The sequence below is a fragment of the Phyllostomus discolor genome, chromosome 9 (genome assembly GCF_004126475.2).
Source record: "Phyllostomus discolor isolate MPI-MPIP mPhyDis1 chromosome 9, mPhyDis1.pri.v3, whole genome shotgun sequence".
Taxonomy (NCBI): Eukaryota; Metazoa; Chordata; class Mammalia; order Chiroptera; family Phyllostomidae; genus Phyllostomus; species Phyllostomus discolor.
The window spans coordinates 76,240,285-76,252,102 of NC_040911.2; the positions used below are offsets into that span (position 1 = coordinate 76,240,285).

The following is an 11,818-nucleotide window of genomic DNA, read 5'->3' on the forward strand; positions in this document are numbered from 1 at the left end:
CTCCCTGTGATCTCCATTTCTGTGGTTCTGTTCCTGTTCTCATTATTTGCTTAGTTTGTTTTTGTTTTAGGTTCGGTTGTTAATAACTGTGAGTTTGTTGTCATTTTGCTGTTCTATTTTTTATCTTCTTTTTCTTAGATAAATCCCTTTAACATTTCATATAATAAAGGCCGAGAGATGAACTCCTTTAACTTGACTTTATCTGAGAAGCACTTTATCTGCCCTTCCATTCTAAAGGAAAGCTTTGCAGGATAGAGCAATCTTGGATGTAGGTCCTTGCCTTTCATGACTTGGAATACTTCTTTCCAGCCCCTTCTTGCCTGTAAGGTCTCTTTTAAGAAATCAGCTGACAGTCTTATGGGAATTTCTTTGTAGGTAACCATCTCCTTTTCTCTTGCTGCTTCTAGGAGTCTGTCCTTAATTTTAATCTTGGGTAATATAACTATGATGTGCCTTGGTGTGTTCCTCCTTGGGTCCAGCTTCTTTGGGACTATGAGCTTCCTAGACTTCCTGGAAGTCTATTTCCTTTGCTAGATTGGGGAAGTTCTCCTTTATTATTTGTTCAAATAACTTTTCTACTTGTTGCTCTTCTTCTTCTCCTTCTGGTACACCTATAAATCAGATGTTGGAATGTTTAAAGATGTCCTGGAGGTTCCTAAGCCTCTCCTCATTTTTTTGAATTCTTATTTCTTCCTTTTTTTTCTGATTAGATGTTTCTTTCTTCCTTCTGGTCCACTCCATTGATTTGAGTCCCATTTTCCTTCCCATCACTATTGGTTCTCTGTACATTTTCCTTTATTTCACTTAGCATATCCTCCATTTTTTCATCTAATTTGAGACCAAATTTAACCAGTTCTGTGAGCATCCTGACTACCAGTGTTTTGAACTGTGCATCTCATAGGTTAGCTATCTCTTCGTCGCTTAGTTGTATTTTTTCTGGAGCTTTGATCTGTTCTTTCATTTGGGCCTTTTTGTTTGTTTGTTTGTTTGTTCTTGAGGTGCCTGTTATATAGTGAGGGGCCTTAGGGAGGCCCAGGAGGGGTATTCTCCCTCCTGGGCGGGGTAATCCATGTTGCTGTGTTGTGACACTCTATGTGGGGGAGGGGTTTGAAAGGGAACAACGGTACTTTCTCAGCTGTCTGCCAGTTTTCAGTCACTTCCCCCACTTCCCACAAGCAAATTGGGCCCCTCTGGTGCTTATTCCCATGTGGGTGGGTTTGCATATGTTCTAGGACCCTGTGGGTCTCTCCAACGAACTCTCCTGTGAGGCTGGGAGTTTCTCCTGCTGCCTCCTCAACCCCCACAGGTGTTTTCAATCAATGGTTTGAGGCTTTGTTTCCCCATGATGGAACACTGGGTTGCACAGTATGTCTTGCTCCCTAGTTGTTCCTCTGGGTGTATCTGCATGCAAATGTGGGACTGCCCAGTTTGCCACCCACTGCCTAGTGGGTCTGCCTGCTGCTTCCTTGCTGGCCAGCTGCAGCCTTGCGTGCCCTGCTCCACAATCCGCCACCTCACTGGGTCCTTCAGCAGTGCTTTGCCTGCCCTGGTTCTCTCTGAACAGCTGCCTGTCTCTGCCCCCTCTACTAATCTAGATGAATATGTCTTCTTTAACTCCTTGGTTGTTGAACTTCCGTACAGTTTGATTTTCCTGTCAGTTCTGGTTGTTTTTGTTTTTAAATTGTTGTTGTCCTTCTTTTAGTTGTTCGAGGAGGCACAATGTGTCAACCTATGCCTCCATCTTGGCTGGAAGTTGAAGCCAGTATTTTTAACTTTTTCATTTGTTGCCTTCCTTTACTTTCCAGATAAAGTTATCTGACTTCGGTTTCTGTGCTCAAGTTTCCAAAGAGGTACCGAAGAGGAAATCCTTGGTTGGCACTCCCTACTGGATGGCACCCGAGGTGATTTCTAGGCTACCTTATGGGACAGAGGTAAGGGGATTATGGCCATTGTTTGAAAGAGGCAGGACCTGAACACCCTCAGGGATACAGTGGTTCTGAGATAGTTAATGAACACAGAACATCAGGGTAATGACCTTTAACTCCACATTTAGCCCCCATTTACTAGACTCATCACAGAGTAGGTAGTGGCTGAAGGGACGATGTTGCCATAACACTAACCTAAGGGGGTTTATTGAGATCCTACCATAGATACTGGGGGAAACTGATTCAAACTCTGATCTCCCCTCTGTGACAGACATAAACAGGGCAAGATAATGCAAATTGAAAAGTGGCCAGAGACACACACAGACAAGCAGGTGTGATAACTCAAAGGGTAGAGGGTCAGATATAGCTCCATGGGATAGAGGTAGTAATTAGATAAGCAATAATGTTTTCCCATAGAAAAAATCATATGTGAATATTATACTTCAAAATATAGCATAAATCCTATTTCCTCTGTAATGGAAACAATTGCTCATAATTATTTTAGGGATAAGGTTTAGATCCATAAAAATGGGAGGCCTTCTAGAGAAAGACTAGTGTGAGTAGAAGCTCTGAAGCATGCGAGACACCACACACAGTTGAGGCGAGGCGCTCACTCTGGCTGGGATAGGGAGTGTTGCCACATGTTGTGGTGCAGAAGGCAACTATAAGACAGGAGAAGCAGCACAGAATAGGTGGCATAGATCAATGAGCTAAGGATATCAGCATAAGTTAAGGCAGACTCTGCTCTCTTTCCCTTGCCTGCCTGCCCTTGGATGAGGACTTAACTGATTTTTCTCACTGTGGTTTCAAGAGCATAAATTCTCAGTGAAGGTCACTGCCAGGGTTATAACAGGAATGCAGCTAACTGATAAGAGATGTAGTGAGTCTCTAACAGGGAAGGGACTGTAACTGGGAATTTATAGCACAGCTAGGGCCTTTCATTGCCCAGGCTCCCCATTCTTTACTCAGATAGAATTGCTTGTCATCTCTTCCTTTTCTCTATTCCCTGAAAATGGTTTTATAAAGCAGGGCTTTGTGCTTGCTGCTTCAAAATGATAAAACACAAAGTAAAGAACCCCAAAGTGTGTGTGTGGGGGCAGAGAGCTGTTTTTAAAAATCAAATCAGTACAAGAATCAGAGTATACTGTGTTGTGCAATGTAGCTCTTTGCAGTTTATTATGAATATCTCTTCTTACTTTTTTACAACTTAAATGTAACTTCCCTCTTTGTATTCATAGCATGAAAGTTTGGATTTTTTTTTTTACCTGCTCTGGTAGACAGTTAGCCTGGGTAAAATTATATAAAGTTCTAAACTTCCGAATGTTAGGATATTTGTATGTACCTAACTATCAGGATCTTCACTGAGGTTGTCTATAAAAACAAATGAAGCCTCTGAGCAAACACTCAGCAACTCAACAATTCAGGCTATCAATCTGTGTTGTAAACATTGAGAGATTATAAATACCACATTAGTTTATGAATGAGTATGAATCTATGGTTCCCTGGACATATCCTATGTTGCAAAATGTTCTTCATGCCTGAAATAATCAGAGGATTGTGCCTAACAGGTGGACATCTGGTCTCTGGGGATCATGGTGATAGAAATGATTGATGGTGAGCCCCCCTATTTTAATGAGCCTCCCCTCCAGGCAATGAGGAGGATCCGGGACAGTTTACCTCCACGAGTGAAGGACCTACACAAGGTGAGAAGTGGCATCTGTTGCTCAAGTCAAAATTTTCTTGGATTTTTCCATCTCTTTGAAGTTTTAAAGACTGGCATATCACACCCAGGAGGAGATCCTGGTTTATGGGCATGGACTTTGGAATTAGAGTCACTTGAATTCAAATCTCTGCTCTGCCTCCTGTTCACTCACTCACCAAGGGATTCAGCCCCTCCATCTCTGGAGTTCATTTGTAAAATGGGGTACAATCAGCTCCTCTCATAGGGTTGGCTAGAAGAGTAAATCGGGTGCTCTACTCATCACTGCCTCATTGAGCACCTACTATAGGCTAGAGACTGTTCTAATTGCAGGGGATATCACAGTACAAGGCCCCAGGTTCCCTGACTCTTACAGAGCTTGCATTCTGGTTGGGGAGGCAGATAATAAACTACAAACAAATAGGTGAACAAAATAACTTCAGAGATTGGTACCTGCTATGAAGTGAATAAAATACCATGATGTTATGGAGTCTGCAGGAGAAGGGACTGGGAGCTCATTTAGGTTGAAGAGTGAAAGCAGCCCTTTCTGAGGAGAGTCACCTGAACTGGAATGTGAATGGGAAGAAGCAAGCCATGCAAAGATCTGGGAGAAACATGTCCCAGGCAGAGAGACAATGAGTGCAGAGTCCATAAGCCAAGAGGGCAGCTTATATGACTGAGCAAAGTGAACAAGGAGAAAGGCGAGTGCCAGAGAGGTTGGCAGGGGCTAGACCATGCAGGGCAATGAAGGACATGGTCAAAGGGCCAAGTAACATCTCTCCTGTTTTCCAAGGATTGACAAGTAAGGCCAAACTCAGAAAAAAATGGTGCTAAAGTGAGGCAGCCACCAGTGAGGACAGGGCTTTCTGAGAGGACCAGTGCTGTAAACACTGGCTCCATACACACTTCCCTTCCCGTCTCACTCATGACAATAAGAGAGGGGAGTGGGGCTGTCTTTTAGGGGAGACTAGTTTGTAATGGTGGCATCTCCTCTTCCCTCACCCCTAAACCTTAGGGAAGAGCCCCAATAGAATTACTCATACAGGGTATGTGAGTAATTCTCCAGAAAAGGGAGACTGCCAGAATTGAACAGGAGATGGAAACTTTTCCTGCATTGGACTAAGTTTAAATAATGAATGTGGTTTAAATAGAATGGTATCAAAATAGTATCATAACTGATATAAATGAGTGTGATGTTCTCCAAATTCATGGAGAAGAGCAGCTTTGATCCAACTGGTCAGCAACTGGAACCTGCCCAAGGTTGTCTCCCAAATGGAGGATAAAAAATATGTGGTATAATTCAACAGTGAATACTATACAATAATGAAAAGGATAAAACTTTTGCCACACAGGGTTGAATCTCACAGACACAATGAAGAGTGAAAGAAGCCAGACAGAGAAAAGTTGACAGTATATGATCGTATGACTCCATTTCTAGAAAGGAAAAATGCAGGCAAAATTAATTAATGCTGTTAGAGGTCAGGAGAGTGGTGACCCTTTGCAGGGAGCTATGTACTCATAGGAAGTGGACCTAAGGTAGCCTCCTAGATTGGAGAAATGTCCTACATTTGTATAGAGATGGAGAGTAAGTAGGTATAAATATATATGAAAAATACCTATTATAAAGCATACACTTAATATTCAATATTTATGCACTTGAATGTATGTAAGCTATTCCTCAAAATTAAATTACAAGAAATACAAGGGGAAAATGCTATCCCTATCAGATATTCTTACAGAAGCTTGTTTGTCTTTACGAAAGGGGATTTCACAGCCTAAATGGTGGTGGTTGTTGTTAGGAAAATAAAGCTATTCCATGTTTAGCACACTTCATCAAACAAGAACGGCCAGTGTCTGTACATAGAAAGCACCTTTTCATAGCCTCTACTATCACTATTATCATTACAATTTTATTTATTAAATAAATTGTCATTCTTCATCACATTATCACTTCTATCATTTCAAACTTGAAGAAGGTAAGGAAAACATGTTAGTAAAGGCAATAAATACATCTTCTCAAGCTGTTTCTGGAATTTGATATTGATAGAACGAAACCTTATTTTGCCACATATAATGCATACCTGTGTTTTTGTGTGCTTATACACAGGATTATGTAATCATTATACCCATGTATAATGCACATTCTTATTTTTCTCTAAAGAATTTGAGCAAAAAAGTGTACACTATACATGGCAAAATATGATATTTCTGGGAACTGGCTGGGAAACCTTTTTAGGGGAACTGGGTTGGCTCTCTGTGTTTGTCCTCAGGATGGTATCAATGTTTTCACAGGTTTCTTCCATGCTCCGGGGATTCCTAGACCTGATGTTGGTGAGGGAGCCCTCTCAAAGAGCCACAGCCCAGGAACTCCTTGGACATCCCTTCTTGAAACTGGCAGGTCCGCCATCTTGCATCGTTCCCCTCATGAGACAATACAGGCATCACTGAGCAGAGGATTCATTTGGGTGGCAAAGCTAGATGAGGACATGAGAATAATTCAGGAGAACAGAGGAAATCACAGAACATGCAAAAGGCCTGTGCATTCTAACCAGCTGATTGGTGGGACAGTGTGATGACCAGCAGGGTTCAACAGACCAGGGCATCTTCTTGTGTCTTGAAGAGGCATCTCTCCACTGACAGCTGGCATGGTCATTGGGAATGCAGCTTTCATAAATCATTATTATATTTTTCAGCCCTTCATCCAGCAAATCAGAAGGACTCAGTACAAACTCCGTTATGATATATCCTAGCCACATGCAGGGTAATGCATAGGATTTTCTATATTGAAAGAATACTTTTCTGGCAAAAAAAAAAAAAGAGAGGAAAACAAAAAAGCACTTTTTCTTAATGGTAGCAGTGTAATGTATTTTGCAATGAATTTGTAATTTTTCTGTACGATAGTTTTGATAATTTATAGTACTTTGATGTCGCGTAGCCATTGTATCAGTTGAAGTAATACTTGTTTACTAGCAAGAGTTTGAACAAAGCCTTTCCTACTTTTTTATCCCTTTCAGAGAACCAACAATTCTTTAGGAACTTTGAATACTGAATGACTCTCAATCACCGTCAGCTTTAATAGAATATCTTTCTTATCTTAACAAGTGTCTTATGTGATGGAAGAATTAAGAGTGATGGTGATGGTGGTACACATTTCATTTATCCAACCAAAAATAAAATTTGAGCCACAGTACACCACCAAACTACTTTCTGGGATAAAGCAAAGTATTTTGAGAAATCTCATTTTCCTTTAAGACTATTTTAGTCATGAACCCGTTTCCGCACAGCAGGATATATCCCCTGGCACCCTGTCTCAGATGGGTGTGACGTCCCCTTGTGGCCAAATTTCCCTCCCAAGGAACAACTTCAGTGCTAGGATCATTGGACTCAGTCCCCCAAGTTGTGTGTTTCAGAATGTTCCAGTCTCACAAAGGGAAAGGAGATAAAACAGGGCAAGATGTTTGGTTTCGTTTGTCACTGTTTTTGAAACTCCGTATGCTAACACACCAAACTCTTGTCTGTATTTACCTTTGTACCACAGTATTAATCACTAGTGTTCACGTGTTGTGCTGGAAGTCTGAACCGACTCTAGAGGGTGAATTAGGAAGGGTGTGACCTGACTTCAGTTGTGACCATGTTGTGTGTTTCCAGCATAGGAGAGTTGTGCTGCTGACTAGATCTTCTCAAATGTCGATAAAATGAATGACTACTACAGTACATTTTGTGTTGCTTGTTGGATGAATTTGCATGTTAACTGTAGGCCAATATAGATTTGCCTTTAAAACTCTGGAAGAGCTACATAGTCATCATTAGTTTCTATTAATTATACATCAGACAAAAGCCATTTGTTACCAAACTGGAAAACCAGAGGCTTTTCTCAATGACTTTACAGACTGTAACAAATAGGAATTTAAATTTGTGGAAGTGCTCTGGTTGCTCTAAGCATAATTAAGAATTTTTTGTAATTAATAGGTTGCTAATTATTTATTATAGTTAAGAGGAAAAAAAAAGGCATAAAATGACCTTCTACGTATTAGATTTTTTCAATCTTCCCCCAAAGTGGAAATGCCTCACTATAAACATAATCTGTCATTTTATTTCCTAAAACTCAACAAGTCAATGTTTTATGTAAAATATTAAAATAGTAATATAAATATGTAACAATAAAAACCATCGAAATCCAAAAAACAAAATGGCAGTCCTAAAAGTTCCTGGAACAGATTATATGAATTTAGCCAGGACTATGTAGTAGAAAGAAAAGAAAAATAAAATCTCTTTTTTAACCAGAACAAATATCAAAACCATTGCAGAAAATAGTGGATTTTGGATTCCAAACATTTTTTGACAGAGTAATGGAAATTTTTCTGTAATTTTTCTTATCACTCAGTATTTTTTAAGCTATTTGTTGAGTTTACCAAAAGCTACTGTAGCTTAAGGTTTTGTGAGCACTAACTATTGGCAGAAACTGCACTTGCAAATAAAAATAAATGTTTGCCTTTTTCCCATTGTGGTATTAGAAACTCTACTGATTTCCCAAATTTGTCTTCTTGAGTAACCAAGAATGGTTTTGTTATGATCTTGGGGAATGCAAACAAGTTGGTATGAAGTTACATGTAACACCATGATGATGTCAGTCAAAGGACATCAACCCCAGAGGTTGTCAACCCCATCCCCAGAGGTTACAAACAGTATAAGACTATGATGTAGATATCACTACTGAGGAAAAATAGTTATTAAATTCTGGAAGCCCAAGTTCAAGGAAAGCCAAATTCATAGTTAAAGACTCCCACTCTACTTCCTGGTTCCAAAGATGCTGAACTGATCTGAAGGCTTTTTACCAACAACAGACATAAAAAGATGTTTGGGGTTAAAGAAGGCATGGTGAGAGCTCTCTGATAACCCAGAAGAGAGCGTTGCCTCCGCCCCTTCTTGTCTGGGTAACAAAAGATGTTAACATTTAACCCATGAAGATGAGAGGAACAATTGTTTATAAAGATTTCATTTCTCATCGGGAAAATTCAGAAAACAAAAACCCTCAGGTTAGCCTGAGATAGCATAATGAGAAAGGATGTAGTATGTTGTCTGCCAAGGAAGAGAAAAAGGTAACCCTCCCCAGGCAGGTCCCCACAGCCATTGCAAGGCATGGAAGAAGACATCAGCCTCCTTTGGCTATGATGGATCATGGAGAAGGAACAAGAAACAAGGCAACCCCCTTAGCTAAGCAATGGGATGCCCACCCTAGAGAATGCACTGGAAACATGCTCCCTGGCAGGAACTAAAGGAAGCTATGGTGAAGGGGTCAGTGCGGAGGTGAACCTGACTCTGAAAACTATATGTGCCATCTACACTAAGACCACTCTAAACAGCTGAGGCTTCAGGCTGACACGAAAGAGATTCAGGCATCTACCCTCCTTCCAACAGCATCTCCAAACAGCCAGATGGGTTACCAGAACCTCCCTTCCCAGCTGCTCCTTATAAGTTTAGGCCATGTATTAGTATGGGACCCCATGACTTGGAGGAGGAATTTGGAAGAGAAAAAGGATAGTAATAGCACATCCCCTGTTTCCTGCCCCTGCCTGTCCACTGCTACCTCTTTACCTTTCTCTGATGCAAGTTTAGCCCAAGTGAAGGAGAGGGGAGTTATTTTGAATTAGAATGAGATTGGTTTTTTTATTGACTGAGTCATGGTTGTACCCCCACCATCCACTGGGAAGAACGCACTGAGCAGAAATCACTGGAAAAATAAAATTATTGCATGAAGTTAACAACTCAGTGAGTCCAGACTCCTTGCTCAAACTGGTTGCATGAACAGCACTGTGTCATCAAGGAGATGGCAGTGAGGTTCCAGGCAGAGAAAAGATAAATTTGGTCCAAGTAGGTACAAAATGTAAAAGCAGGAACAGTTCTGTGAAAGTGACATGACACTGTGCAAACTCAAATTGTGAGGTAAGGCCGGTCAACTTGAGCCTTGAAATGTGTACATTTTGAGTTGTATTTCCAAGTTAAATGAACATATTACCTTAATGTGAGTTCTGCCAAAAAGAGAACCTGAGCCAAAGATTTTGACACAAATAATTTATTTGAGAGATGATTTTAGGAAGCTCACTCAATGTGGCAGAGTGAGTGGAGAAGTGAGAAGAAGAGGAGAGACAAATTAACAACAACCAAAAAAAGGTTTAAATGGGAAGGGAATGGGAAGCCATGATGGGAAACTGGGGCTCAATTCCACTGGAGACCTTCTGGGAAAGATGCTCCAGAATTGTCCTTCTGGGCGTGGATATGCTGGGTATTTACCCACCACCTCCTAACCCTCATTGGCTGAGTGTTGCCCCTCCTATAGCTTCAACTCTTTGAGCATCCATCTTGCCAGATACATAGGCAGTTTGTTCTCTCTAATAAAGAGAGAGGCACAGAAGTATACAGAAATTGCCACAGGTGACTTTCGGGAAGTACTGAGGGAACGTGGGTGGGGTCCTGGCAATATCTCCTATATAAATAGATAATGAAGGGCAGCATGAGGACTTGAGAAAAGGAGAATTGTTGATTTCTGGATCAAAGTACATTACTTTCAAAGCAAAGGTATTCCTTATCTTGAAGGGTTTTCTCAGGTAGTAAATGCTTTTATAATTATGCCTCATCATCATCAGCATTTTATAAAATATAAAGCTAGAAAGAACTTCAAGGTCTTTTTCTATAAATTTTTTAATCCTCACCCAAGGACATTTTTTATTGCTTTTAGAAAGCAAGGAAGGGAGGGAGGGAGAGAAAGAGAGAGAGAGAAACATCAATGTGAGAGAGAAACATTGATCTGTTGCCTTCTTAGACATGTCCTGACTGGGGATCAAACCTACAACCTGGTATGTAACCTGACCAGGAATCAAACTGTGACCTTTCAGGTTATGTGGAACAATGCTCCAACCAACTGAGCCACACCAGTCAGGGCTGACTTCAAAGTTTTATAAAATGATCCATCTTAACTCAGCTAACCAAGGCTCCCAGCATTAATCATAATCTGGGAGCCTATAATCATAAACCACACACACACAGATTTTCAGTTCCATGAGGGCAGGACATTTACTTGTTTAAAGGGTTTTTATTTTTATTTTAGAGAGAGGGGAAGGGAGGGAGAAAGAGAAGGAGAGAAACATCAATGTGTAGTTGTCTCTTGCACACCCCTTACTGGGGACCTGGAGCACAACCCAGGCATATGCCCTGACTAGGAATCAAACCAGCAACACTTTGATTCGCAGGCTGATGCTCAATCCACTGAGCCACATATACCAGCCAGGGCCGGTGTTTATCTGTTTTGTTCATTGATATGTCCCCAGCACCCATACCAGTGTCTAAAAAACACATGATCAGTGCTAACATATTTATCTCATCTGTCATAAGAGCCATTGTGAGTCCTTCCCCAGCAGACAACCTGACAGGTTCAGTAACTTTAAACAGTAAGCAGCCATTAGCCCTGGAGTTCTTAGCTTAGTTTTACACCCTGGACCCTTTTGCTTGTCTGAAGCCTATGGACTCCTCCTCACGGGGTGTGGGGAGTGGTTTTAAATGCATCAAGTAAAACACATCAGCTTACAAAGGAAACCAAGTAAAGCACAGTTGCCATTTTAAAAGTTTTTATGATTATAAACTATTAAATAACAAAATCTTGTGAAGGTCTACCATAATTTCAAAGTAAGGAGTGTAAATGACTTTTTGAGATTTCTCCAACAAGTATAATGTGATTTCTACTGATGACAAGTACACAGTTCCTGCTATACTACAGTGGACTGGTGCATGTATTCATAACTGAGGGGAATGCTACCTTTCATAGGAGGTTAGTAAAAACCAAAGGTATAATTTTTTTTCACCCAAGTTCATGGACTCCCCCACATAAGTAGTTTACTAGGCTGGGGTGGGGGGGGGGTGCAGAAATCCCTGCACAGAAACATACTCTGAATTCAAAATAAACTGACATGAAAAACTGTGGATACGAGGCAATAACCCCTGCTTCAGTCACTTGGAGTCTTTTTCGAACTTGTATGGCAGGTAAAACCAGAATAGGCATGTTAAGAACTATGCTAGGAAAATATTAATAATGACTTCTATGAGCATTTCCAAGTGTGCCAGGCAATGTGCTGGGGACTTAAATGCACTGTCATGAATCCACAAGTAACTTGGAAAGGATTGGAGAGTCAGCCCTATTTAC

The 11,818-nt window shown here is 40.8% G+C and overlaps 1 protein-coding gene across 5 annotated transcripts in view; it reads left to right on the top strand.

The window, feature by feature from the left end:
• Positions 1 to 8,121, top strand: part of PAK5 (p21 (RAC1) activated kinase 5) — a 274,928-nt gene extending 266,807 nt beyond the window's left edge. For 3 of the 5 annotated variants that reach the window (XM_036010102.1, XM_036010101.1, XM_036010103.1), the window contains 3 exons: positions 1,806 to 1,931; positions 3,494 to 3,628; positions 5,917 to 6,072. In XM_036010102.1, the coding sequence (XP_035865995.1) occupies positions 1,806 to 1,931; positions 3,494 to 3,628; positions 5,917 to 6,072 (417 nt within the window). Of the gene's footprint in view, positions 1 to 1,805; positions 1,932 to 3,493; positions 3,629 to 5,916 lie in introns of all 5 variants that reach the window. The other 2 variants (XM_028525070.2, XM_028525071.2) reach the window with 2 other exon arrangements.
• The last annotated feature ends 3,697 nt before the right edge of the window (positions 8,122 to 11,818 follow it).